The sequence below is a fragment of the Leuciscus leuciscus genome (genome assembly GCF_965113295.1).
Source record: "Leuciscus leuciscus genome assembly, chromosome: 1".
Lineage (NCBI taxonomy): Eukaryota > Metazoa > Chordata > Actinopteri > Cypriniformes > Leuciscidae > Leuciscus > Leuciscus leuciscus.
This window is the reverse complement of record NC_138725.1, coordinates 38,311,370-38,335,318: the sequence shown is the minus strand read 5'-3', so window position 1 is coordinate 38,335,318 and position 23,949 is coordinate 38,311,370. Positions and strand designations below refer to the sequence as shown.

At 43.6% G+C, this 23,949-nt stretch overlaps 1 protein-coding gene across 1 annotated transcript in view; it reads right to left on the bottom strand.

Annotated features, from left to right (window-relative positions):
- Positions 1-23,949, bottom strand: part of LOC309496301 (sialoadhesin-like) — a 42,815-nt gene that overhangs the window by 14,190 nt on the left and 4,676 nt on the right. The window contains exons 2-11 of the mRNA XM_082166297.1: positions 23,182-23,217; positions 22,003-22,275; positions 21,796-21,930; positions 21,516-21,695; positions 21,154-21,435; positions 20,680-20,922; positions 20,459-20,585; positions 8,163-8,248; positions 5,695-5,730; positions 598-862 (exon numbers count right to left, since the gene is read on the bottom strand). Coding sequence (XP_082022423.1) covers positions 598-862; positions 5,695-5,730; positions 8,163-8,248; positions 20,459-20,585; positions 20,680-20,922; positions 21,154-21,435; positions 21,516-21,695; positions 21,796-21,930; positions 22,003-22,275; positions 23,182-23,217 — 1,663 coding nt within the window. The remainder of the gene's footprint in view (positions 1-597; positions 863-5,694; positions 5,731-8,162; positions 8,249-20,458; positions 20,586-20,679; positions 20,923-21,153; positions 21,436-21,515; positions 21,696-21,795; positions 21,931-22,002; positions 22,276-23,181; positions 23,218-23,949) is intronic.

Sequence of the window (23,949 nt, the reverse complement as noted above, 5' to 3'; positions counted from 1 at the left end):
GCCAAAACAATCTAACGTTAAATTATACATTTATCTCTGTAAAGCTGCTTTGAGACAATCTACATTGTTAAAAGCGCTATATAAATGAAGATGACTTGACTTGACATTTGTGATCTTATACAAGCTTTATATTGTTGATCAGCCTACAAGTTAATAATCTTATAGAACAAGAAATGTATTCTTCATGGCCAGAGGAATAGCCTTTCTTGAGAGTTTATAAGAAGAATCCTCCTTTTGAGTCGATAAGAAATTCGCATAATTCGTTTGGCGGACAAACAAATTATTCGATGTGACATTAATTTTGTAGGCATTCACAAATTTGATCTATAGCCCATCTGTATATTCATAATTGATTGTAATTCGTTGTGGTTAATTATCTATATATAGAGATACAAATATACGGGCTATGTATTCCCTTTTTGGGCGATTTAAAATGTGTAGGTAATATGGCTCATAACCAGTATGATTAATTATTAATTATTGATTATTAATTACATTCCCCTCATTTGAGCTGATTTCGCTACATCACTTATTAAGTGTCTTATGAAATTATTGTCAGTAATTTCTCAGAGCAGTTCATAAAGTGACAGAAAATACTTGCCATGTATTGTCACTGTTACTGGTTCACTATAATCTGTGTAACGTCCTCTTCTTTGTGCTCTGCACTTGTACTCTCCTCCATCAGAGACTTGCACAGGATCGATTACTTTAGCTGCAGCATCAGTAGATTCAGTGTTTGAGTCTTTACTCCAGAGAAACTCCCATCCACCCAGTGTCTGATCCAGCAAACATTTCAGAATAACTGAGCCTCCAGTGAACACTGAACTCTGTGGCTCAACAGTCAGAGTCGGTTTGGGAAAATCTGTCAATATAAAGTCAGTGGGAACATGAGATGTGAAGTCTTTCAGCAGAACTCATTCTCTTACTGGTAAATCATTAGTGCATTTTGATTTCACAGATAATGTAAAATAGCAACTGGCAACAATTATAGGAACAAACAAGGTTAACATTCATTCAGTGCAATGCAAAGAGTTAAAGGAAAACAAAGGTGCAAAGACAACCCTATGTGGGGTTCAAACCCACATCCATAGGCTAGAAGTCCTGAGCTCAAAGCAGGGTCACAACACCTACATCTACACCAGTCAGACAGACATATCAGTATTATTAACCAAAGTGTTGCAAATTGTTGTTGTAGTTCAAAGGATTTTTTTAATTTTTTATTCAACCTGTTCAGTTTTTGTGATGTCTGTAGAGTTGCTAATTTTCAAGACAAAGGAAATGTCAAAAGATACACTATGTTTCTATATTCTTCATAACAAATTTTGGCCATGTAATATTAATATTAGTAGTATTACAGAAATTGTCATTTTTGTGACTGAATGTTTTTTTTGTTTTTGTTTTTTGACAGAACCGTCTGTGTGGTGTTATATTAGTCACAAGACATGAATCATTTCTATAACTTGTTTAAAAAGCTGTGTTTATAATCATGACACTGATAGGGCTGGATTCATGAAAATCTTCTTAAGAAAGTTAAGGCAGTTCTTAAGATAAATTAGTTCATAAGAATGTTCCTTTGAGGATTTCAGACAGGTTGGAAGTTTTCCTAAATTAGTTATTTATCTCAAGAACAAACAATAACATTAAGAACTACCTTTGGGAATACAAAATATTATTATATTTCTTTCTTAAGTTATAATAAGAAGAAAGTTGTCATGGGATTGAAGGAGAGAACCCAAACGCAGACGAGGTGCAGACACTCAAGGTTTATTTGGACACAAAACAGAAAACAAAACCCACGAGGGGGCAAAACAGGAACGGGGAGAGGTCACTTAGACTAAGACAAAGTAATAAACAAAGACTAGACTCTGACTTGACGATGACAGAAAACAAACTCACAATACTGATTAACAGGTCTTTTGACAAAGTACTCACAGGGTATAACAAGCAATGTTTCACACTAAGTTAGACAATGTACCGACACAGGACAGAAAACATGAGGGGATTAAATAGGGAGAAACTAATGAGGGAAACGGGTGACACAGGTGAAGCAATAATGACAAAACGAGGATAACAAGGGGGCGGGACTAGGTGACGAGACAACACAAGCACATAAAACATGGGCCTGTCATGATCCTGCCTCAAAACCAGGGAAAATCAGAGACAGGAAGGCAGGATCATGACAGAACCCCTCCCTTAAGGAGCGGCTTCCAGACGCTCCCTAAGGGAACACTAAACACGTGACATGACGGACTGAGACATGGACACAAACCAACAAAACATGACAAAAACCAACAACGGCAGACACGAAAACACGACAACAGGGTTGGGATGAAACAATAAAAATAACAAACACGGGATGGGGGGCGGAGGAACAACAAAGTTCATGGGGGAATGTCCAGGGTAGGTGGGTGGGACTGTGGTCTTGGGTCTTCTGGACGAGGGCTGTGGACAAGGAATCCGGGCAGGTTTGGATGGGGACACACGAGGAACAGTCTTGGGGGAAACAGTCCGGGGTGAAGTGGAGACAGGGGCGTCCGGGGAGACAAACAGGGGTCGGGTGACAGAGGGGACCGCTACAGCCGGCAGCGGAGTGAAGACAATGGGTGTGGCAGGTGGTAAGGGAGCGGAGAAAGATGCAGACTGTGAAGCTGGGACAGGGCTGGACACATTAGCCGGGACAGGGCTGGACACATTAGCCGAGACAGGGCTGGACACATTAGCCGGGACAGGGCTGGACACATTAGCCGGGACAGGGCTGGACACATTAGCCGGGACAGGGCTGGACACGGGCATCCTCCCGTCAGCTGGGATAGGGCTGGACTCCTTAGCAGGGACAGGGCTGGACACATTTGCTGGGACAGGATCCACGTTCTCAGAGACAGGCTCGGAACCTTCGCTCTCTGAAGCAGACTCGGACCCAGTGCTCTCGGCGGCTGCCCTGGAAACAGCACTCTCCTCAGCTGTGGGCACAGGACTTAAGGACATGACAGGAATTTCAAGGATCTTGGCCAGACTAGACAGGTAATCAGACAAAGTTTTGGCAGCAACAATAACAGGCATCTCCTTTCGGGCAGAAACTGCTTGCAGAACCTCTTTAGCGGCTAGATCAGCCACAACTCTCGCAGCAGATTCTGGAACAGCGCTTGCAGTAGCGGGCTCTGGAACAGCGCTTGCAGTAGCGGGCTCTGGAACAGCGCTTGCAGTAGCGGGCTCTGGAACAGCGCTTGCAGTAGCGGGCTCTGGAACAGCGCTTGCAGTAGCGGGCTCTGGAACAGCGCTTGCAGTAGCGGGCTCTGGAACAGCGCTTGGGACAGCGCTTGAAGTAGCGGGCTTTGGGACAGCGCTTGCAGTAGCGGGCTCTGGAACAGGCTGAGACGAAGGACAAGAGGCTCCCTTTCTCCTCTTCTTTCTCTTAGGTCGCGGTGTGGAAGTCATAGCCGGACTTGTGACCGGTTGGAGAAGCTCAGCGGGATCTGTGACTAGAGTAGGAAGGGTAGTCTCAGGCAGCGCTGACTCAGTCGAGGATGACTCCGACGGAGAATCCCACGAAGTCCGCCTCCCTCGTTTGCCACGAAGATCAACGGGAGTGGATGGGACCTCAGGAGACGAAACAGAACCAGCCTGATCACCCTGGGTAACAACGGCCAGGACGCAACCCTCCGGGACCACTGGCAGCGAGGCGGGTGGAGAGAAGATGGAGCCCCGCAACTCCCTTCGCGACAGGCAGTCCACCATATCAGTAAACGGGCGGTCTACCAACCTCTCCCGTTCAGCAAGAGGCAGAGGAGCGTTGAGACCCGCAATGAAGTAGCGGTTGAGAAGGATGTCAGGAAGGAAGAGTCTCTTCTCATGAGCGACCCGAGCGTACTCCTTAATGGTCCTTTCTCCCTGAGGAGGAATCGGCAGCTTGCCGATTCTGACGTCAGAGCTCGTCTTGTGCCACCATTCTGTTAGAAGGTCTGCTTGGGACTCGACGGGCGAGGACCTTCTGTCTGCTGGGTTCGAAGTTGGTCGGTACATTCTGTCATGGGATTGAAGGAGAGAACCCAAACGCAGACGAGGTGCAGACACTCAAGGTTTATTTGGACACAAAACAGAAAACAAAACCCACGAGGGGGCAAAACAGGAACGGGGAGAGGTCACTTAGACTAAGACAAAGTAATAAACAAAGACTAGACTCTGACTTGACGATGACAGAAAACAAACTCACAATACTGATTAACAGGTCTTTTGACAAAGTACTCACAGGGTATAACAAGCAATGTTTCACACTAAGTTAGACAATGTACCGACACAGGACAGAAAACATGAGGGGATTAAATAGGGAGAAACTAATGAGGGAAACGGGTGACACAGGTGAAGCAATAATGACAAAACGAGGATAACAAGGGGGCGGGACTAGGTGACGAGACAACACAAGCACATAAAACATGGGCCTGTCATGATCCTGCCTCAAAACCAGGGAAAATCAGAGACAGGAAGGCAGGATCATGACAGAAAATAGCATTTAAGAAGAATTTTTTTTTTAAAGGAGTCATAACCTAGTATTACCTTGGATACCCACGCTCTATTATAGTCTTTCAGGCCCTTCTAAAAAAGAAAAGTGGAAAAAAAATAAACACAGAGCTCCTCTGACCCTTATTTCTGAAGGCATTATTGTCTCGCGAGATCTGATGCGATATTTTGGCTGTCGTGGACGGTCATTTTAATAATGCAAATGAGGGGCGCGTTGATTGGTGGCAGGAAGGAGGGGGGTTGACACCGCAGGTAACTTCAGCATATCATTCCAAAATGACATCATGGCGCAAGTTGTGAATGAACCCGACCTGGCCGCGACCTACGGAATTCAACCGTATATGCACGAGCCAGACTCTGAACCTGAGCTGGAAAGGGAAGATGTAGAGTCGATGGAAGGACGTCTACATCAAGATGTCTCTGAATGGTAAAGACAATCATTTTGACTGAGACATACATTATACCTTTTATTTAATGTAGATTACATTAACGGAGATGTAGTCTACTTTTTTTGATCAGCTTACAGTGGTTATTGAGATCAACGTTTGCTATCATGTGGTGTTTTTGCCTTGTTTCACGTTGTGGTTTTTTAGACATTCAAATTTGTGAACGATTCCGGCGTAAAATGATTAGCACAGACACCTAACGTTAAGCCAGTGGGAAGGGTTGTAGGAACCGCGTCATTAAAAATGAATTTAATCCACTGGTCCCTGACAGCTTGGTCCGTTCTTGGGAGAGAAAACACATTTAAGTTACATGTTGATTCTGGCAGTCAACAACAGAGCAACTCACGTGTGCACTACGTTTCTGCATCTTTCGCGACTGAATATGAGGGGGAGAGGGGAAGGGCGGGCTTCCTGCAGCATATGTCTGCGGTGTCCATATATGGTATATCCTGCCCCGTCATGACGTCAAGTCGGGGCAGAAATTAAAATCTCGTATTTGAGTGCGCGTGCACGTGAGCTATTTTACAAACCCTGGGGTAAACAAACGCTTCACTTTTAAATATCGGCTTCCCGGCCAGTGTATAATCGTTAGGCAATCATAACATACATTGATTCTCGTGGAAAAGTGAAAATTGCAGGTTATGACTCCTTTAAGAACGTTTAATGAATCCAGCCCCTGGTTTGTAACAGAATTACCCATTTGTGATGGAATTTATGAATCAAATCCACTCACCTTCAGTGTGTCCAGAGGGGATGATTGAAATCAGCACTAAAATACAAAGTAAAATAAATAAATAAATAAAAATAATTATGAAAGATTATTTGTATTTTTACAGTACATTTTCTAATAATGATCATCAAACTCATCCGTTGGCTATCCTGAGAGAGTTTCTGTGGGAACTTATTTGCAGAGTTCTTCCCATGAGGCAAAGGACTGTGTTTCTCGTATTGGTCCCTGTGATGTCTTCTGTTTGTAAATTAGCTTTAGGTATAAGGGTCTGTCCCACAGACAGAAATTCATCATCACTGCTGTAGAATGAGCTACACTACCTTCAGTAAACTATTCTCCCCACAAGAACTCTGGTCAAGCTTACCTATTTTATGCATTAGAGGAATCGAATACATTGGTAAGTCAACAGTGACATCTCAGCCAAAAAAAAAAAAAAAAAACCTTTGTATTATTATTTAACCCTTTAAACACATGCCTTTTCATTTTTAAAGTTAGACATCAACTTACTTACCTACTAGACATCAACTAAGTACTGACACTCAGAACTTCTGTTCAGACAGCCCTGCAGAACGGAGGCCTCAATAAAAGTCACTGTAACGCTCTAACCAAAGCGCAGTGGCCAAAAAAAGGTCAGAAAGAGCTAGCAACTTATTTCAACTGGCCCGCGAAACTCTGCAGATTGTAGAGGCCTCAGTACAATGACTCTCATAATGAGAGAAGGCCAACACTCCACATTAAGGTCAGTATCCAAGGAGCCTCACAGAGAGCCTAACAACCTGACATACTGTCCTACCACCTAGCCAAGCTCTTGATTGATTGATTGATTGATTGATGACAACAGGTGATAATCATTAATGCTCAATCATCACATAATTGGTTAATTAATCACTCAATAACTTTAACTCTGATTCAGTTATTTTAACTCTCTGTAGAGAGGGACCAGATGTACTCTGAGCAGAGTTAATTTAACTCTGGGGATTTTGCTGTGTATATGAAAATTCACGTTCACGTCAATGAAAGCAAGATATGAGCTGCATTTTATTTATCATAATAAAAATTCATAATTTCAGGAGTGGCATCAGCACTGGTAAGATAATTTAGTGTCACTACTTTTAATGAAGACAACTGTGAGTTGAGCTTCAAAATGTGAGCTGAACTTTCAGTTTCATTTGTCGCACCTCCTCCACCGCCTCGGGGGGAGCCCCATGGCCCTGGTCCAGGTCTTTCAGCTGGTCAGCCTGGTAAGTTTGCAGAACGGCCATCGTGTGCAAAGCCGCCCTAGTCTGACTTGCTGACGCATATGCTCTGCCATTTAGACGTGATGTGGCACGCAGCAGCTTAGTTGGCAGAGACTGCGTCTTCAGTGCGGATGCCTCACCTACTGAGAGATCGCTGTCCAGCCTCTCTTCAGTCAGAGGCACTGACACATAACCATATTCCTGCATCACCTCCACATCAGCATAGTTTGCCCGAATGATGGATGTATGCAGAATATGGCTTTCCCCAAGATCTCCGCAACTCAGCGTGAAGATCTGGGAGAAAGGGAAGACTCGTACCAGCTGGGTGGTTATGTCCCGACAAATAGCGTTCATCCAGGCAGCTACGAGGGAGTTTGCGCTTCCACGGCAGATCTAATCTTTCTGTGGTGCAAGACATAACGTCCAACAGCTCGACATATGCGGGACAGGGGGGCTGAGAGCGCTCAGAGACATCCTCGATCTCAACAGACTCGTCCTGCTCATCTTGGCTTGAGGTGAGGAGCTCGCTCGCTGCCGGATCAGATGATGTGAGAGATAACACGTCATCATCCAGCATCTCGCTCTCGCCGACAAATGAGAGATCCTCGACGAGAGCGAAGTTTCTTCAAAGGAAAGCGCTCACAACACACACATACAGTCCCCTCAATGACTGAGCATGCATGATCCTCACCCAGGCACATAACCGACATATCGTGTGTGTCATTAGGTGTCAGGAAATGCTGACACGGATGAACACACTTACTATAGTTGTGTAAAACCTTTCTAGAGTCTGAAAACAGTGACAATAATAACTCATAAATTCTTACTAACTGCATACTAGTGATCTACTGAAGACTAACTAGTGTACATCTACTTAATGCATTGTGGTCAGCAAACAAACCAACAAGTGATTACAAAACAAACCGACAGAAATTATTCAGCAAACACCATTACAAAGCAAAAAATTTAGTGACTGAACAATCAGACTGACCCAAACACAACACAGTGCATTTCTCTTTCACAAACAGCACTATCTGCTCACTTCCTCTCTCAAGCTCGTCTTTCACTCACAGATCATGGACTAGAGCTGGATTTGAAACTCAGAGAGCAGCATGAAAAGAAAAGAAAAAAAACATCCAAGAACAACTAAATCGCTTGAAACTGTTCAAACCTATTCAAAATATAACAGCAATGACCATCTTCTGAAACATATACAGAGGAAATAATACTCACAGAGCACAAGAGGAAGTTTGCTGAGCTTCATACTGACCCAATAATGACAGACAGTTAAAGACACAGACTGAGTTAAAGCCTCGAGACTTCCTGATACATACAGTCAGATCTTTAGGAACATACTGACAGATTAAACACATACAAATGTACCTCATGTCTCACAGAAAACCTTTTGATAAAGTTGATAATCTTGTAACGAGTTTTCAAAAAATATCAGAAGAGCATCAGTTTTCCATTATGAGAATTAATATTTCTGTGTGTTTAATGGACAAGGAAAAGGAAACAATATTTTGATAGATCTTTATTATAATAATAGTAGCTGTATTTATAACTTTATAAGTTAAGAAGCATAAGTCACTTAATTCCACTGTAGAATTGAAAATAATCCAAGATATTTGAAGACATTTGCTTTACTGTTTTCCACCCCTCTTTCCCCAAGGACCATTTGGAGTTCCTAAAGGCACAGAGGGACTGATAGTGATCAAGACCTGTAGGCCAAGATGTGTGTACTTTGGGATCGATGAATTGTCACACCTTTATTACGGTGGGGGAAGATGTAATTATCTGATTTGTCAGTTTGAATGTCTCACATTTGGGTTTTAGTCACATGGTCAGGGAAAGTATAATAGAAGATTGTAACTGTTGCTCTGTCTCTTTTATGCTCTGGCTCTCTTCTGATTCTATGGGTCCCTTTCTTAGGGCTCTCTCTCTTTACCTCCTCTCTCTCTCTCTCTCTCTCTCTCTCTCTCTGGTAACATTTTACATATAAGCTGTGTGATTAATGGTGTAAGTTATCATCATCTCATACATCTATTATAAGTATAACCATAACCATATTTTGTCATTAAACCTTTTCAATTACAAATAATGTGCTACCTAGTTTTGATCTGGTATTGACTTTGAAGTGCTACATATTGCAATACAATATTGTCACTCTCTATAGCAACGCTCTCCCACATATTGTAACTGCGCTTATTTCCGTCGTTGGTAAATAGCAGTGGGTGGTAATTGACAAAAAATGTACAGTTTTCTACCATCTTGCTAATAACGTTATGGCATTTGGCAGTCTTGCAGACTGAACCCCTGCAGGAAATCCACTCTTACACCACTGAGCTGAAAAAGAACAAACCAAACCACAACTATGTGCTCATCTCTATTTCTGTTCTCTCAGGCCTCTGCATCAATCTGCACTGATCGCACTGTATGATTTACTAAAAAGAACAGGCTCATAAGAGTCAATCGTTTGGGAATTGTCATGATCCCAGCCTGTGTTCCCCTTGACTTGTGTGGTCTTTTATGTTATTTCTGTTGTGCGCCATGTTTTGTCCTTTTTATTTTTTCCTGTTGATTCGTTCTTTGATTTGTTCCCAAGTGTGTTTAGCTTTCCAATTACTCCTTGTGTATTTAAACCCAGTGTTTCTTATATTCCTTGTCTTGTGTTGTCCTTTGTTGGATGTTTCTTTGAGGTTATCATTTCTGATCCCTGGCTTTCTTGTGTTCATTTCAGTTGTTATTGCAGTTTTTCTGAATGGCTAAAATACATTTCTTAAAACGATCACACACTCTCTCAAAACCTTAAACACAAAACCAAATCTTCAAACTATATACAGAGAACATCTGACTCAATTCAATTTCAATTCAATTCAATTCAATTCAATTCAATTCAATTCAATTCAATTTGAATTTATTTGTATAGCGCTTTTCACAATACATATTGTCTCAAAGCAGCTTTACAGAGAGTGCATTTCAGAAATGTACATAGAAAAATACAGTTAGTTAATCATGTATTAATTTAGGGCATAACATATCGCCGGCGTCGAGTCGTCTCTTCACAGGCGTCGAGTCGTCTCTTCACGGGTGTTGGGGCATCTGAAGTTTCCATGTGAGGCTGGAAACAAACTGGAACTGACAAACTCTATTTACTAGCGTCCCGAGATAACAACAGAAAAGCAGATGGGAAATAATTAGCATAGCTGCTGTTCAAACAATTGTCTCAAAACCATTTTATCTGTGCTCAAAATCAAATTATACATTCAGATCTTACACACAGCCAGTCAAAATAAAAACACTACATATAATTTATTAGACACTACATCAAAAAATGGAGAACACAGAATCCATAGCATGCAGTTACAGAAAGAAAGTGTATTCTAACAAAGTAAATGAAGTCTGCAATTATGTAAAAAAAATTTATAGTAATCACAACTTCCATAGGGTGAGTACATTGTATACTGTATGCACTGCAAGTATTGTACTGAAAATTGTAGGCCTATTGAATGTCACATCACAGGCAATGTCGTTTCTTGCCAGGCAAAGGGAAAAACCCTCTAGTGTGCCGATTCAGCCTTGACAACACTGTCCACACCTTGCTTGTTTATATGTGATTAAAAGTCTAAATTCAATCTGGTCATCATATAAAGCGATCCATTATCTCCAGAAAATTTGGACTAAACCACTCAATTCATATGGATTAGTTTATCTCTTTATGAACTTTTTGAAGCGTGGAGGTAGTTGCGAAGCTGTCAATGGAGGGACATAAATTGCTCAGAATTTAGTAAAACGATTTTAATTTGTGTCCCCAAGATGAACAAAGGTATCATGAGTTTGGACCAACATGAGGGTGAGTAAATGATGACAGAATTTACATTTTTGGGTGAACTATTAAGGCTACTATCAAGATAAAATCCTAAATCCTTAGTTTCTGAGGAAATACAAGGAAAAACAATACCTAGTTCAATAACATTCAGATCCTTTTTCTTGCTTGGCACAAACAGAATAATTTGGGTTGTATCATCATTTAGTTAGGGCGAGATGGGTGTGGTTGTAAAACTTTGTTCTGCATCTGTGACTCACTGCATTTTTAGCTGGAGTGCTCAAACTTATACAAATAACCCACATTTGTTCTCTACAAAAGACACCCATTCAAAACTCTCAGACACATGGTGTGCCTTTGTTACAATTTACCCTACTTATGGGGTATACAATATTCGTGTGATATTATAATCTGTGTTTCCTTAATGAATAAAATATAATCTGAAGAAAATGATTAGAAAAGATTTAATCATCAACGATGAACATAACATGTACACAAAATTGTAGAATGACGCATTTAACAGAGAGACTGAGAGTGAAAGAGGAAGTATAGGAAAATAAACTGGTGTGAAGAGAAGTTGTTTTATTCGTGCTTCATGCACATGCAGAATGACACTGAACACATGAGAGTCTGTATTGGTGGTGCTTGCGGTATCATTGCTCATACTTGGGTTCAAAGGTTTTTCTTAAATCTATAAACTTATTACAGTTTCTCTCAATTACTCATTCACTAAAATCAATTATATTAGACAATATTCATCAACATAATACCATTTTCTAAAAGATTCCTCAGAACAATTAACACTAATCTTCCATTTATGTCTAAAATATTAGAAAAAGTGGTGTCCGCTCAACTGGGCTCTTTCTTGCAACAAAATGAGATCTATGAAAAGTTTCAGTCTGGATTCAGACCGCATCATAGCACTGAAACTGCGCTCGTTAAAATCACAAATGATTTACTTTTAGCTTCTGACCAAGGCTGTATCTCAATACTAGTTTTACTTGATCTTAGTGCTGCGTTCGATACTTTAGATCATACATTACTCTTAGATCGACTACAAAATTATACTGGTGTTCAAGGACAAGCACTAAGCTGGTTCAAATCATACCTATCTGACCGCTACCATTTTGTCTATTTAAATGGAGAAAAATCGATCATAACTCCAGTAAACTATGGAGTGCCGCAGGGATCTGTATTAGGCCCTCTGTTATTTTCAATATATATGATGCCACTTGGAAATATTATAAGGAAACATGGAATTAGTTTCCATTGTTATGCTGATGACACTCAAATATATATTTCATCACGGCCGGATGAAAACGCAAAATTTTCCAAATTGACAGAGTGTGTTAAAGATATAAAAGATTGGATGACCCGTAATTTTCTTTTATTAAATCCAGACAAGACAGAGGTAAAACTTATTGGTTCAAAAAACCGCCCACAAAACCTCGCACAATACAACTTTAACATCATAGGATGTCCTGTTACTTTATCCTCTACAGTAAAAGACCTGGGTGTTATACTCGATTGCAACCTGTCTTTTGAAAATCATATTTCATATGTTACAAAAACAGCCTTTTTCCACCTTAGAAACATTGCTAAGCTACGTAATATGCTATCAGTTTCTGATGCAGAAAAGTTAGTTCATGCATTCATGACCTCGAGACTGGATTACTGTAATGCTTTACTAGCTGGTTGTCCTGCATCCTCAATAAACAAGCTACAGTTAGTCCAAAATGCCGCCGCTAGAGTTCTTACTAGATCAAGAAAATATGATCATATAACACCGATTTTATCATCACTGCATTGGTTACCTATAAAGTTCCGTATTAATTACAAGGTATTGCTACTGACCTATAAAGCCCTAAACGGCTTAGCTCCAGTCTATTTAACGGATCTTCTATCACCCTATAATCCATCGCGCTCTTTAAGATCACTAAATTCAAGGCTTTTGGTCATAGGATATCCAGAACCACCAAAGGAGGGAGAGCATTCTCACATTTGGCTCCAAAACTCTGGAATAGTCTTCCTGATACTGTTCGTTGCTCAGACTCGCTCTCCCAGTTTAAAACTAGATTAAAGTCGCATCTCTTCAGCCAGGCATTCATATAATCCTACAGTTCAAACTACAATCCGGCCTCTAGCTCATAAATGCCAGAGGAGAACTGGCCCCCGACTGAGCCTGGGTTCTCCCAAGGTTTTTTTTTTCTCCATTAGGTCACCTGATGGAGTTTTAGGACACCATTAGGTCACTTGATGAAGTTTTTCGGTTCCTTGCCACTGTTGCCTTTGGCTTGCTCAGTTGGGGATATTTTGGGGATATTTAATTTAATTTTATCAATCAATAAATTCCTCTTGAAACAAACTTTGTTGTATTATTTTAATTTAATACTGTGAAGCTGCTTTGATACAATCTGTATTGTGAAAAGCGCTATACAAATAAACTTGACTTGACTTGACTTGACTATTCTTGTGTTTCACAACTCTAAACACATATTCAGAACTGGACACCATGTGTTCATGTATATAGTTATATTATTATTCTCTCCATAAATGTAAACATTTCTGTAGATTGAAGTACTTTTATGTTGCAAAGAGATTAAAACTTGATTCACGATTATTCTGCTTTTATTTGTGGCACTGCAAGACAAAGCATCAGAACCAGAATATTTCAAAAAGGCTGTTTCTTTATTAAGAAAAGTAAACAATTAAAATATGAAATACTGCAGCAATACAAGTCAGGAATACATGTTTACAAATGACAGTGTGTTCATGTGGTTATAGTGTGAATCATGCAAATATCACACAAGCCTTATATTTTAAAGAATTGCACAGTATTACATAAAGTAGGACAAAATGTCAGGCTTAAGAGAGGCATTTTATCGTAATTAAAACAAAATATAAATATTAAAAGAGGAAAATAATTTGGCCAATGGGATTGTGGGACTGAAACTGTGAGAGGACGGGGGTGTACTTGTGATGCTAAAGCTTAGTGATGGTCTGATCCATATTACCAATAATAGTTTATTGGTCAAAAACAGAAAAACCAAACCGGTTAAACAGGTTAACATTCATGTTCCTTGTTAAAGCCAACATTAAATCAAAATGTACCCTTTCTTGGCTATTCCACAGTTTAACCTGCTTTTTACAATCAATTCCTGGTGTATAAAATCAAGTGGGAATGCATGTAATCAATGGAAATAAAGTGGGTTGGGAAATCTGGTTCATGTTGACTTTAACAACCGTAACATGCCAAATGTTAGACATTGTGAATCAGTAGTGACTCCTGTATGTCATACACAGAAAAGCATTTTTCTTGCTTTTATGAACTACTACTATCATCTTTTAAGTATATTAATTGAACCAAATTAGACAGTTCAGCATTTGTAAAGCAGTTCTCTTACGAGAGGTTCTCTCGTATTGCGTAAGTTTAGCTTACGCTACGGGTAAAGTCATCTTTTCTCGAGATATGAAGCAAAAAAAATTATCCTTAATTTTTATATCTTGTCAACGCAGTGCGGCAGCAAGCAGACCTAGAGCAGGCAATCTAGCGTGCTCATAGGCTGCTCTGCGGCAACTGCAGCAGCCTATCACTGAGCCCTTGGCGTGACGTCACGCCCAATGAGCGCGAGCAGCGCGCCTACGCGTCACGGCCCGAGGCGGGGCGTGGCAGAGGGTATAAATATGGGCTGAGAGGCTGCTTTCACTGATTTTTGTCTCTTCAGCGAAGCTCTAGGCATCGCTGATCTCTGAGGAAGCCGCCGTTGAAACCAGCGCCTTGCAAGCCGAGGATTCTGCCTGAGGAAGCCGGCCGCCTTCGCCGCCTTCAGCTATCCCTGCCTGCTTCGCTATCCGGCGAATATATCCTTTATTTGCTCTATGTGTGTGTGTGTTGTGTGCTCGCCCCGCGACACACTTTGCATCTATAAGAGCGCGAGGCGTTGTTTCAAATGCCTCGCTCATCCTGTGGCTCGTGCAGAGCCACGCTCAGCGACGGAGACCGCCTTGTGATTGTGCTCTCTGCCTGGCCTTCTACCCGGACGGCTGCGTACAGCGAGCCGGGTATGACAGCTGAGTGCTCGCCGGAGCCCCTCCCGCGAGCCTCGCTCTCTCCTTCTCCCCCGCCCTTCACCGACGCGCAGCGGCCGGCCATTGCCCGCACTGCCGTCGCCTCAGGGGACGAAGCAGATGACGTCAGACCCCTCTGTCAAGCCGCGCAAACGGCGCCGCTCACAAGGGATGTCAGAAACGGACGGTCTCGGGCTATAGCTTCCTTTACGTTACAAGAAAGCTACCCCCCCGTCACTGGCTAAAGGAGAGTAGAGTGTTAGCGGACTAACCTCCATTCCTGACATATTTCTCAGTCCCCTCCTAAGCTCAGGCGACTGGAAATACATATATTGCAGTAACGAGCCTGTTTTTATGCACGCACGCCTGCAAACTAACGCTACGCAAAACATGACGACGCTCGCCCTTCCTGCGCTCTCCCCCTCTGTTCGAGCCGCGCAAACGCGCCGCTCACAAGGGATGTCAGAAGTAGGCGGTCACGGGCTGGCTTCCTTTACGTTATAAAAAAGCTACCCCGCGTCTCGATCGTGCGCGTCACCTACCGGCCACCTCCATTTCTCAGTCCCCTCCTAAGAACAGGCGACTAGAAATATCTATGTTGCAGTAAACGAGCCTGTTTTCATACAAGCACGTCTGCAAACTAACGATGTCACAGCACATGATGACATCTTCCCGCTCTCTCTCCCTTTGTCCGAGCCGCGCAACCGCGCCGTTCTCAAGGGATATCAGAGCGGACGTCACGGGCACCGGCGAAAAGAGGAAGTCCCACCCAGGTCGGACTAAACTCCGTTCCTGACATATTTCTCAGTCCCCTCTAAAGTTCAGGCGGCTGGAAATACTAATACTGCAGTAAACGAGCCTGTTTAATACACGCGCGCCTGCAAACAAACGCCGAAACGAAACACGACGCTCTGTCATATGCTCGCGCTAACTGAGAGCTTATGTGTGCCCCTGTGGCTCAGTGGCAGAACACTAGGCTTCCGCGCGGGAGACCCGAGTTCGAATCCGACTCTGGCGGCAGATAAATATATTTTTTCTGCTGGCTTCTCCGAGCTCGCGGCAGCTTTCTTACATACAGAAAGTGAACCCGCATCTCGCACCCTCCCGCTCACAGGATGGTGCTTGAGTATTTATGAGCGTCTAAACATATGAGCCATCAAAGCATTCGCTCTATCAGTTTCCTATAACGCCAATGGTGTTATAAGTGTAGAATATGTGCCCACTCCCACGTGCTCACTGCTACACACAAACACGGTCTCCCCGGTAACGCTCACAGAGCGCACTCTCATAGCGGGCATGCGCCGCTCGAGTGCTAAGCGTAGAGAATGTGCCCACAATTCTGTGCCCACACCTACCCACTGCCCGCTCTGTTACACAGTTACCCCGGGTTGCAGATCCTCCAAAGCTCACAAACATTCCGGCTCTGGCCGAAGGTGTCATAAGTGTAGAAAATGTGCTCACCACTACACACAAACACTATCCCCATGGTAACACGCTCAGAGCGCACTCTCATAAAGCGGACACACGCTCGAGTACCAAGTGTAGTAAATGTGACCACAACCCTGTGCTCACAACTACCCGCTGCTTGCTCTGCCACTCAGTTACCTCGGGTTACAAAGCTCCCAAACACTGGCCGTGTTATAAGTGTAAACTCTGCGCCCGCTCACGAGCACGCGCACCCACTTTCAGACATGACAACCCCCACGCCGCTCTCGCGCCAGGGGTGTTTAGCAGCAAAATGCGCTCCATCCGTAGCGATCGAGCCATCATATGCTGTACAGCCAGTCAGCACTGTTTTCCAGCCCCCGTGTTCGAGCACTGGCGGCGCGTCGCCGCCCCATCCTCTCTGATACAGGTTCCCCATCCCGCTCAGCGCGGCGATCTGAACCCAGAGACCATTCGACCCCTAGCTATGCGTGCAAAAGCATGGGAAGCTATTCAGGGCGCGTCAGAATGGGTGCTGAATACTATATAACACGGCTATTCGCTTCAATTCGCTCGTCGCCCCCCGCGCTTTCTAGCGCAGACGGAGACAAAAGTGACTTTAGAAGCAGCGCACCTGCTTCAAGCAGAAATAGCGAAGCTGCTGCGCAAAGGGGCTATAGAACAGGTTTATCCTTCTCTGAGCGAGTCGGGCTTTACAGCCGTTACTTCCTCGTACCCAAGAAGGACGGAGCGCTGAGACCTATTTTAGATCTGAGACATTTGAACAAAGCTCTCATGAGACGGCCGTTCAAAATGATCACAACCAGACAAATCCTCGCGCAAATTCGCCCGGGAGACTGGTTCATCTCTCTCGATCTAAAGGACGCATATTTTCAGATTCAGATAATACCCCGTCACAGGCCATTCTTGAGATTCGCCTTCGACGGTCGGGTATATCAGTACACCGTCCTGCCGTTCGGTCTATCTTTAGCACCCCGTACATTTACGAAGTGCATGGACGCGGCTCTCTCTCCCCTGAGGAGACAAGGAATGCGGATACTGAATTATCTGGACGACTGGCTAGTCCTCGCGCAGTCAGAGGCAGAGCTTTTGTCTCACAGAACAGCGCTTCTCAGCCATCTGGAATGCTTGGGTCTCTCGGTCAACTGGACCAAGAGCTCATTACTGCCCCGCCAGTCGACTTCCTTTCTCGGAATAGAACTGGACTCGGTGGCTATGACGGCCAGATTGTCAGAGCAGCGCGCGCGCCGCATTCGACATCTCGCCGCGTCTTTCCAGACGGGCAGTCAGGTTCCGCTGAGGACATTCCAGCGAGTCCTGGGGCATATGGCCTCAGCTGCAGCAGTGCTCCAGCTGGGCTTACTGCGCATGCGCCCGCTTCAACGCTGGCTGAAAGCGCGAGTGCCTCACCGAGCCTGGACGGCCGGCCGCTTACGAGTCAGAGTGGATCATGGCTGTGTTTCAGCCCTGCAGCCCTGGCTAGCAGCCGAATGGTATCGCACGGGAGTGACGATGGGAGTTGTCTCGCACCGGAAAGTTGTCTCGACAGATGCGTCCAACCTAGGTTGGGGAGCGCTATAAGAGGGCAGACCGGTCTATGGCCCTTGGTCAGACCAGGAGAGTCACCTTCATATAAACTGTCTAGAGATGCTGGCGGTCGAGAAAGCGCTCAAGCACTTCCTCCCATACCTACAGGGCCACCATGTACTAGTCCGCACGGACAACATGTCAGTGGTAGCCTATGTGAACCGTCAGGGCGGTGTCAGATCCAAAACACTCTGCGCCCTGGCGGAACGCCTCCTTGTGTGGGCTCAGCACTCACTGCGCTCGCTGAGAGCCGCGCATGTGCCGGGTCTCCTGAACGAGGGTCCAGACAGACTGTCCAGGGACAATGTTCCCCTGGGGGAGTGGTCTTTGCATCCCCAAACAGTCCAGTCACTGTGGCGCCGTTTCGGCAGAGCGGAAGTCGACCTCTTTGCGTCAAAAGACAACGCGCACTGCCCACGGTTCTTTTCCAAGAGCGAGGACGCGCTGGCCCAAACCTGGCCCAGCGGCCCGCTTTACGCTTTTCCCCCTGTCTCTCTGCTGCCACAAGTCATTGGGAGAATCAGGGAAGCGCGCGCCACACGGTGCTCCTCATAGCCCCGTATTGGGAGAATCAAACGTGGTTCCCAGATCTAATACGGCTGGCGGACACACCCCCCTGGCCGATACCGGTGAGAAGAGACCTTCTCTCTCAAGCCCGCGGCTCGATCTGGCATCCTCATCCAGAGCGCTGGTCTCTGCATGTATGGATAGTCAACGGATACCCGTTGACTTGCCAATAGGGGTTGTGAACACGATCACACAGTCTAGAGCTCCCTCTACGAGACGGCTCTACACATCTAAATGGTCTGTGTTTAATAAATGGTGCACCGCCCAAGGGCTGGATCCACAAACATGTGAGGTGTCGCGTGTGCTTTGTTTCCTCCAAGAGCTGTTGGACATGGGCAGGTTCCCCTCCACGCTCAAAGTATATGTTGCGGCCATATCAGCTTTTTCCGACTCGGCGCTGGGCCGCGCATTAGGGAGGAATGAGTTCATTATCCGCTTCCTTAGAGGAGCTAGGAGGATGAACCCCCCGCGACCCCCCTCGGTTCCTTTTGGGATCTTTCCCTGGTCTTAGAGGCCATGAAAGCGCATCCCTTTGAACCCATGGAAACTGTGGATATGAAATACCTCACGCTCAAAACCGTTTTTCTGATAGCCCTGTCTTCAGTCAAACGTGTGGGTGACCTGCATGCGTTATCAGTTAACGCGGCATGTCTCGAGTTCGGACCTAATGACTCTAAAGTCATTCTCAAACCGAGACACGGTTATGTCCCCAAAGTGCTGGGCACACCCTTCAGAGCACAGGTCATTTCTCTCTCAGCTTTGCCGGCTACCGGCAGTGAAGTTGACAGTAATCTCCTTTGCCCTGTCAGAGCGCTGAGAAATTACATTACGCGCTCCGCCGCCATGAGGCGCTCGGAGCAGCTTTTCGTTTCGTTTGGTGGGCGCACCAAGGGTCTCGCCGCCTCGAAACACACTCTGTCCAGATGGATAGTGGACGCTATTGCAGCTGCTTATGCGTCTAAAGACCTGCAATGCCCTTTGGGCATCAGAGCCCACTCTACTAGAGGCGTGGCCTCGTCATGGGCTTGGACTAGCGGAATTTCTATTCATGACATTTGTACGGCGGCGGGCTGGGCCTCCCCGTCTACATTTGTTAGATTTTACAATCTAGAAGTTCCCGCCCTGCAGGCTAAACTTTTATCAGTCTAAATCTCGCGTAGGCCGGCCCACTTCTGTGCGCGGGCTACTGCTGTTTGATTTAGCCCTCCTGGTTGAGCTGTACAATATAAGGGTTGGTTAGTCAGACCGGCCGCGCCGTTCTGTTCCCCCTACTATGTGCTTATGTACTTGCGCTAGCCATATCATTGGCCGCCTGGCTCACACTCTCGTGTTCCCCGGGCTTCCCTGGGACTCATTCAGTGGATGCCGGGCGCGCACGGCGTTGACAAGGGAGTTCCCGTAGCGTAAGCTAAACTTACGCAATACGAGAGAACCTCTCGTAAGAGAACGTACTCGGTTACCTAACGTAACCTCTGTTCTCTCTAGAGAAGGAACGAGTATTGCGTAACCCGCCGTGCTCGCGCCACGAGCTCACTCGCTTCTGCGACAAAAACCAGTGAAAGCAGCCTCTCAGCCCATATTTATACCCTCTGCCACGCCCCGCCTCGGGCCGTGACGCGTAGGCGCGCTGCTCGCGCTCATTGGGCGTGACGTCACGCCAAGGGCTCAGTGATAGGCTGCTGCAGTTGCCGCAGAGCAGCCTATGAGCACGCTAGATTGCCTGCTCTAGGTCTGCTTGCTGCCGCACTGCGTTGACAAGATATAAAAATTAAGGATAATTTTTTTTGCTTCATATCTCGAGAAAAGATGACTTTACCCGTAGCGTAAGCTAAACTTACGCAATACTCGTTCCCTCTCTAGAGAGAACAGAGGTTACGTTAGGTAACCGAGTACGTTTTCACAACACTGTTTTTGAAGCAAAGAACAATCCATCAGTGATCATAGCCAAATGTAACATCACATAATATCAATGGTCATTTTGACTGAATGTTTGGTAAATTACATATAATGATAACAATGACTTCTAATAAATCACTTGGGTGTTTTACCTCTCATTCTGCAGCATTTGTAAATCAGTACGACTGTCACTATCAGATATGGACAAGCTGCCAGTACAGAACTGAGTGTGTGGAGGACAGAGATCTGAGAGTCTGAACGAGACCCTGAAAAAGAGACACACAAGCACTTTATCATGCACTATATCTGAACGAGGGCATATGAAGAAATAAATCAGCTCACAGTTTCATGGACTCTCACCTCTGACTGAGATCCAGCTCTTGGGAGACTCTCCTCTCGGGTGTTTGCAGTTGTAGAAACCGTCATGTGACTTTGAGACAGTCGGGATGATCATCTCTGTAGTTTGATTCTGGACGAGTGATCCATCTTTATAGAAATCAGCTCTTAAGAATGATGGGGATGTATGTTTATATGAACAGCGTAGAGTCAGAGTCTCTCCTTCAGTCACAGGATGAACAGGACTCTCCAGAATCACACCAACTACTGAAATAGAGAAAACATTCATTACATGAACAAAATGTTAACATAATAAAAACAAGACAACAAAATACAGATCTTTTTTAATTGTGCAGATGTGCACTGGTTTCGGAGTGTTTTTAGTGTATTGTTGTGATGTTCTGCTTACATTAGTATCTGCTCTTGTTAAATCATCCTGCTTTATGCATTGATTGTAAACTGTCAGTGAAATGAATAAATACAGAAACACAGACTCACAGTGTACAGTGATATTAACAGGATGATATTTCTCTCCAGATTCAGACTGACACCAGTAAACTCCAGTGTCTAATGGTAAGGTGGAGCTGATTGTACATGTAGATCCTGTTTGTGATCCCCACACTGATGATGAACAATCTTCCAGTCTCCCGCTGTCTGTGTATCTTCTCACTGTCCATCCATCAGAGTTACTCTGGTCTTCACAGCTCAGAGAGAGAGAGTCAAACATGAAGTGTTGAGTTCTGCTGGGACTGATGATCAGAGACACTGGAGGAGAAACACCTGACAAGACCAGATATCATTTGGAAATGTTTGGTCTTTATTAAAGATGAAGCAATCATTTAAACTGAGTGTGAACTCACCAGTGACCCACAGTGGTTGTGTGTTGCTGTATGTTGTATAATAGGCTGGTTTTCCTCTCTCTGCTCTGCACACATAAACTCCTGTGTGTTTTAGAGCAACAGAACTGACAGTGTATTTTCCTCCATCTCCTCTGCTGCTGTCTGACAGCGGCTCATAGCGATCACTCATGTTTGTGTTTTCTGAGAATATGCAGATGATCACTAAAGGAAATTACTTATAATAATGTTTTTGGTAAAACCAGTTAATTTATATTTGATCACATAGAGGACATTATAATACCTGATAAGATAGTTACAGTGAACCAGCTGAATGTCCAGCCTGTAGAAGAGCCGTTAACCTCACAGTTCAGAGTCACTGGATCTCCTTCAGTCAACCACTTCTGAGGAGAAACACTTAAAACTGTCCGGGCTTCACCTGAAATAGAGACATCACTCATTAATAACATGTTAAACTTGTGTGTGTTTATGAAGAGATGATCAAACTCACCTGATACTGTCAGTGTAACTTCATCACTCTGTAGTGATATGCCTGATCCTTCAGTCTCTGCTCCAAAACAGGAGTATTTCCCTGCGTCAGACTCAGTAACAGACCAGACTGTGTGTTCCTGTAGTTCACTGGAAACCATGAATTTACCTCCTTTATACCAGTTGTACTTCCAGCTAGAGACTCCTTCAGCATCAATGTCACATCTGAGAGTGACTCTCTCTCCACTGAATACATGTTGATCAGGTTTAATGGTCACTCTGGGTTTTGGTCTTTCTGTACAAAAACAACAATCGACAATGATGAATTAATTAATTTTAATGAATAAAAATAATAAAATGTGCTGTTTTCCCCCTCTAGGAACAGTTACTTGACTGATCAACAGAGTGAATGTGTTTTCACCAAGTACAACAAAAGATAAACATCTTTATTGATCCTCGAACAACATTCCAATCAACCAATCAGATTTGAGGGTAACATTTACAGTTTATGTCAAGTTCAAGCTTACCACCAGAGTTTAGTGCTTCTACATCAGTGTTATTCATCTATAATCTCTCTGTGATTATAGATAACTTATGATTAGAGTTGCTAATTTTCAAGACAAGGCAACTGTCAAAAGATACTCTATGTTATATTCTTCATACCAAATTTTGGCCATGTAATATTAATATTAGTAATATTACAGAAATTGTCATTTTTGTGACTGAATGTTTTGGGGGTTTTTTATTTACTTTTTTTTTTTTTTTTTTTTTTTTTTACACCTCAGAACCGAAAGCTGTATTTATAATCATGACACTGAGGGCTGGATTCATGAAAATCTTCTTAAGAAAGAAGTTAAGGCAGTTCTTAAGATAAATTAGTTCATAAGAATGTTCCTTTGGGGATTTAAGACAGGTTGGACGTTATTATTTATATTATTTAGGATGATTTTTAAGAACATTCTTTTCAGGAATATGAATGCTTCTTAAATGTTTTAAGAATAATATCTCAAGAATAAACAAAAACATTAAGAAAAATCTTTGGGAATACAAAATATTATTATATTTCTTTCTTAAGTTATAAAATAAGAAGAAAATAGCATTTAAGAAGAATTTTATTTTTAAGAATGTTTAGTGAATCCAGATCCTGGTTTGTAACAGAATTACCCATTTGTGATGGAATTTATGAATCAAATTCACTCACCTTCAGTGTCTCCTAATGGGATGATTGAAATCAGCACTAAAATGCAAAGTAGAAAAAAATCATTAAAAAAAAATCATGAAAGATTATTTGTATTTTTACATGTTTCTAGTAAAGATCATCAAACTCATCCGTTGGCTATCCTGAGAGAGTTTCTGTGGGAACTTATTTGCAGAGTTCTTCCCATGAGGCAACTGACTGTGTTTCTCTTATTGGTCCCTGTGATGTCTTCTGTTTGTAAATTAGCTTTAGGTATAAGGGTCTGTCCCACAGACAGAAATTTGGGTTCAGATTCTCTGAAGACAGGCTATCATTGCTGAAGAATGAGCTATACACACTACCTTCAGTAAATTCTTCTCCCCACAAGAACTCTGGTCAAGCTTACTTATTTTATGCATTAGAGAAATCGGATACATTGGCAAGCCACCAAAGTGACAGCTCAGCAAAATACAGGAAAATCTAACAGTTATTACAGTGCGACCATGGAGCTGATCAACTTTGTATTATACTTTAACCCTTTAAACGCATGCCTCAGGTGTTTAGTGACACAGGACTTCACTCACTACTTTCCTCCTTGTTCATTTTTTAAAGTTAGACATCAACCCACTACCTACTAGACATCAACTAAGTACTGACACTCAGAACTTCTGTTCAGACAGCCCTGCAGAACGGAGGCCTCAATAAAAGTCCCAGTAACGCTCTAACCAAAGCGCAGTGGCCAAAAAAAGCCACGTAGTCACGTGACTACGGCTAAATGAAGCTTCGGGTGTT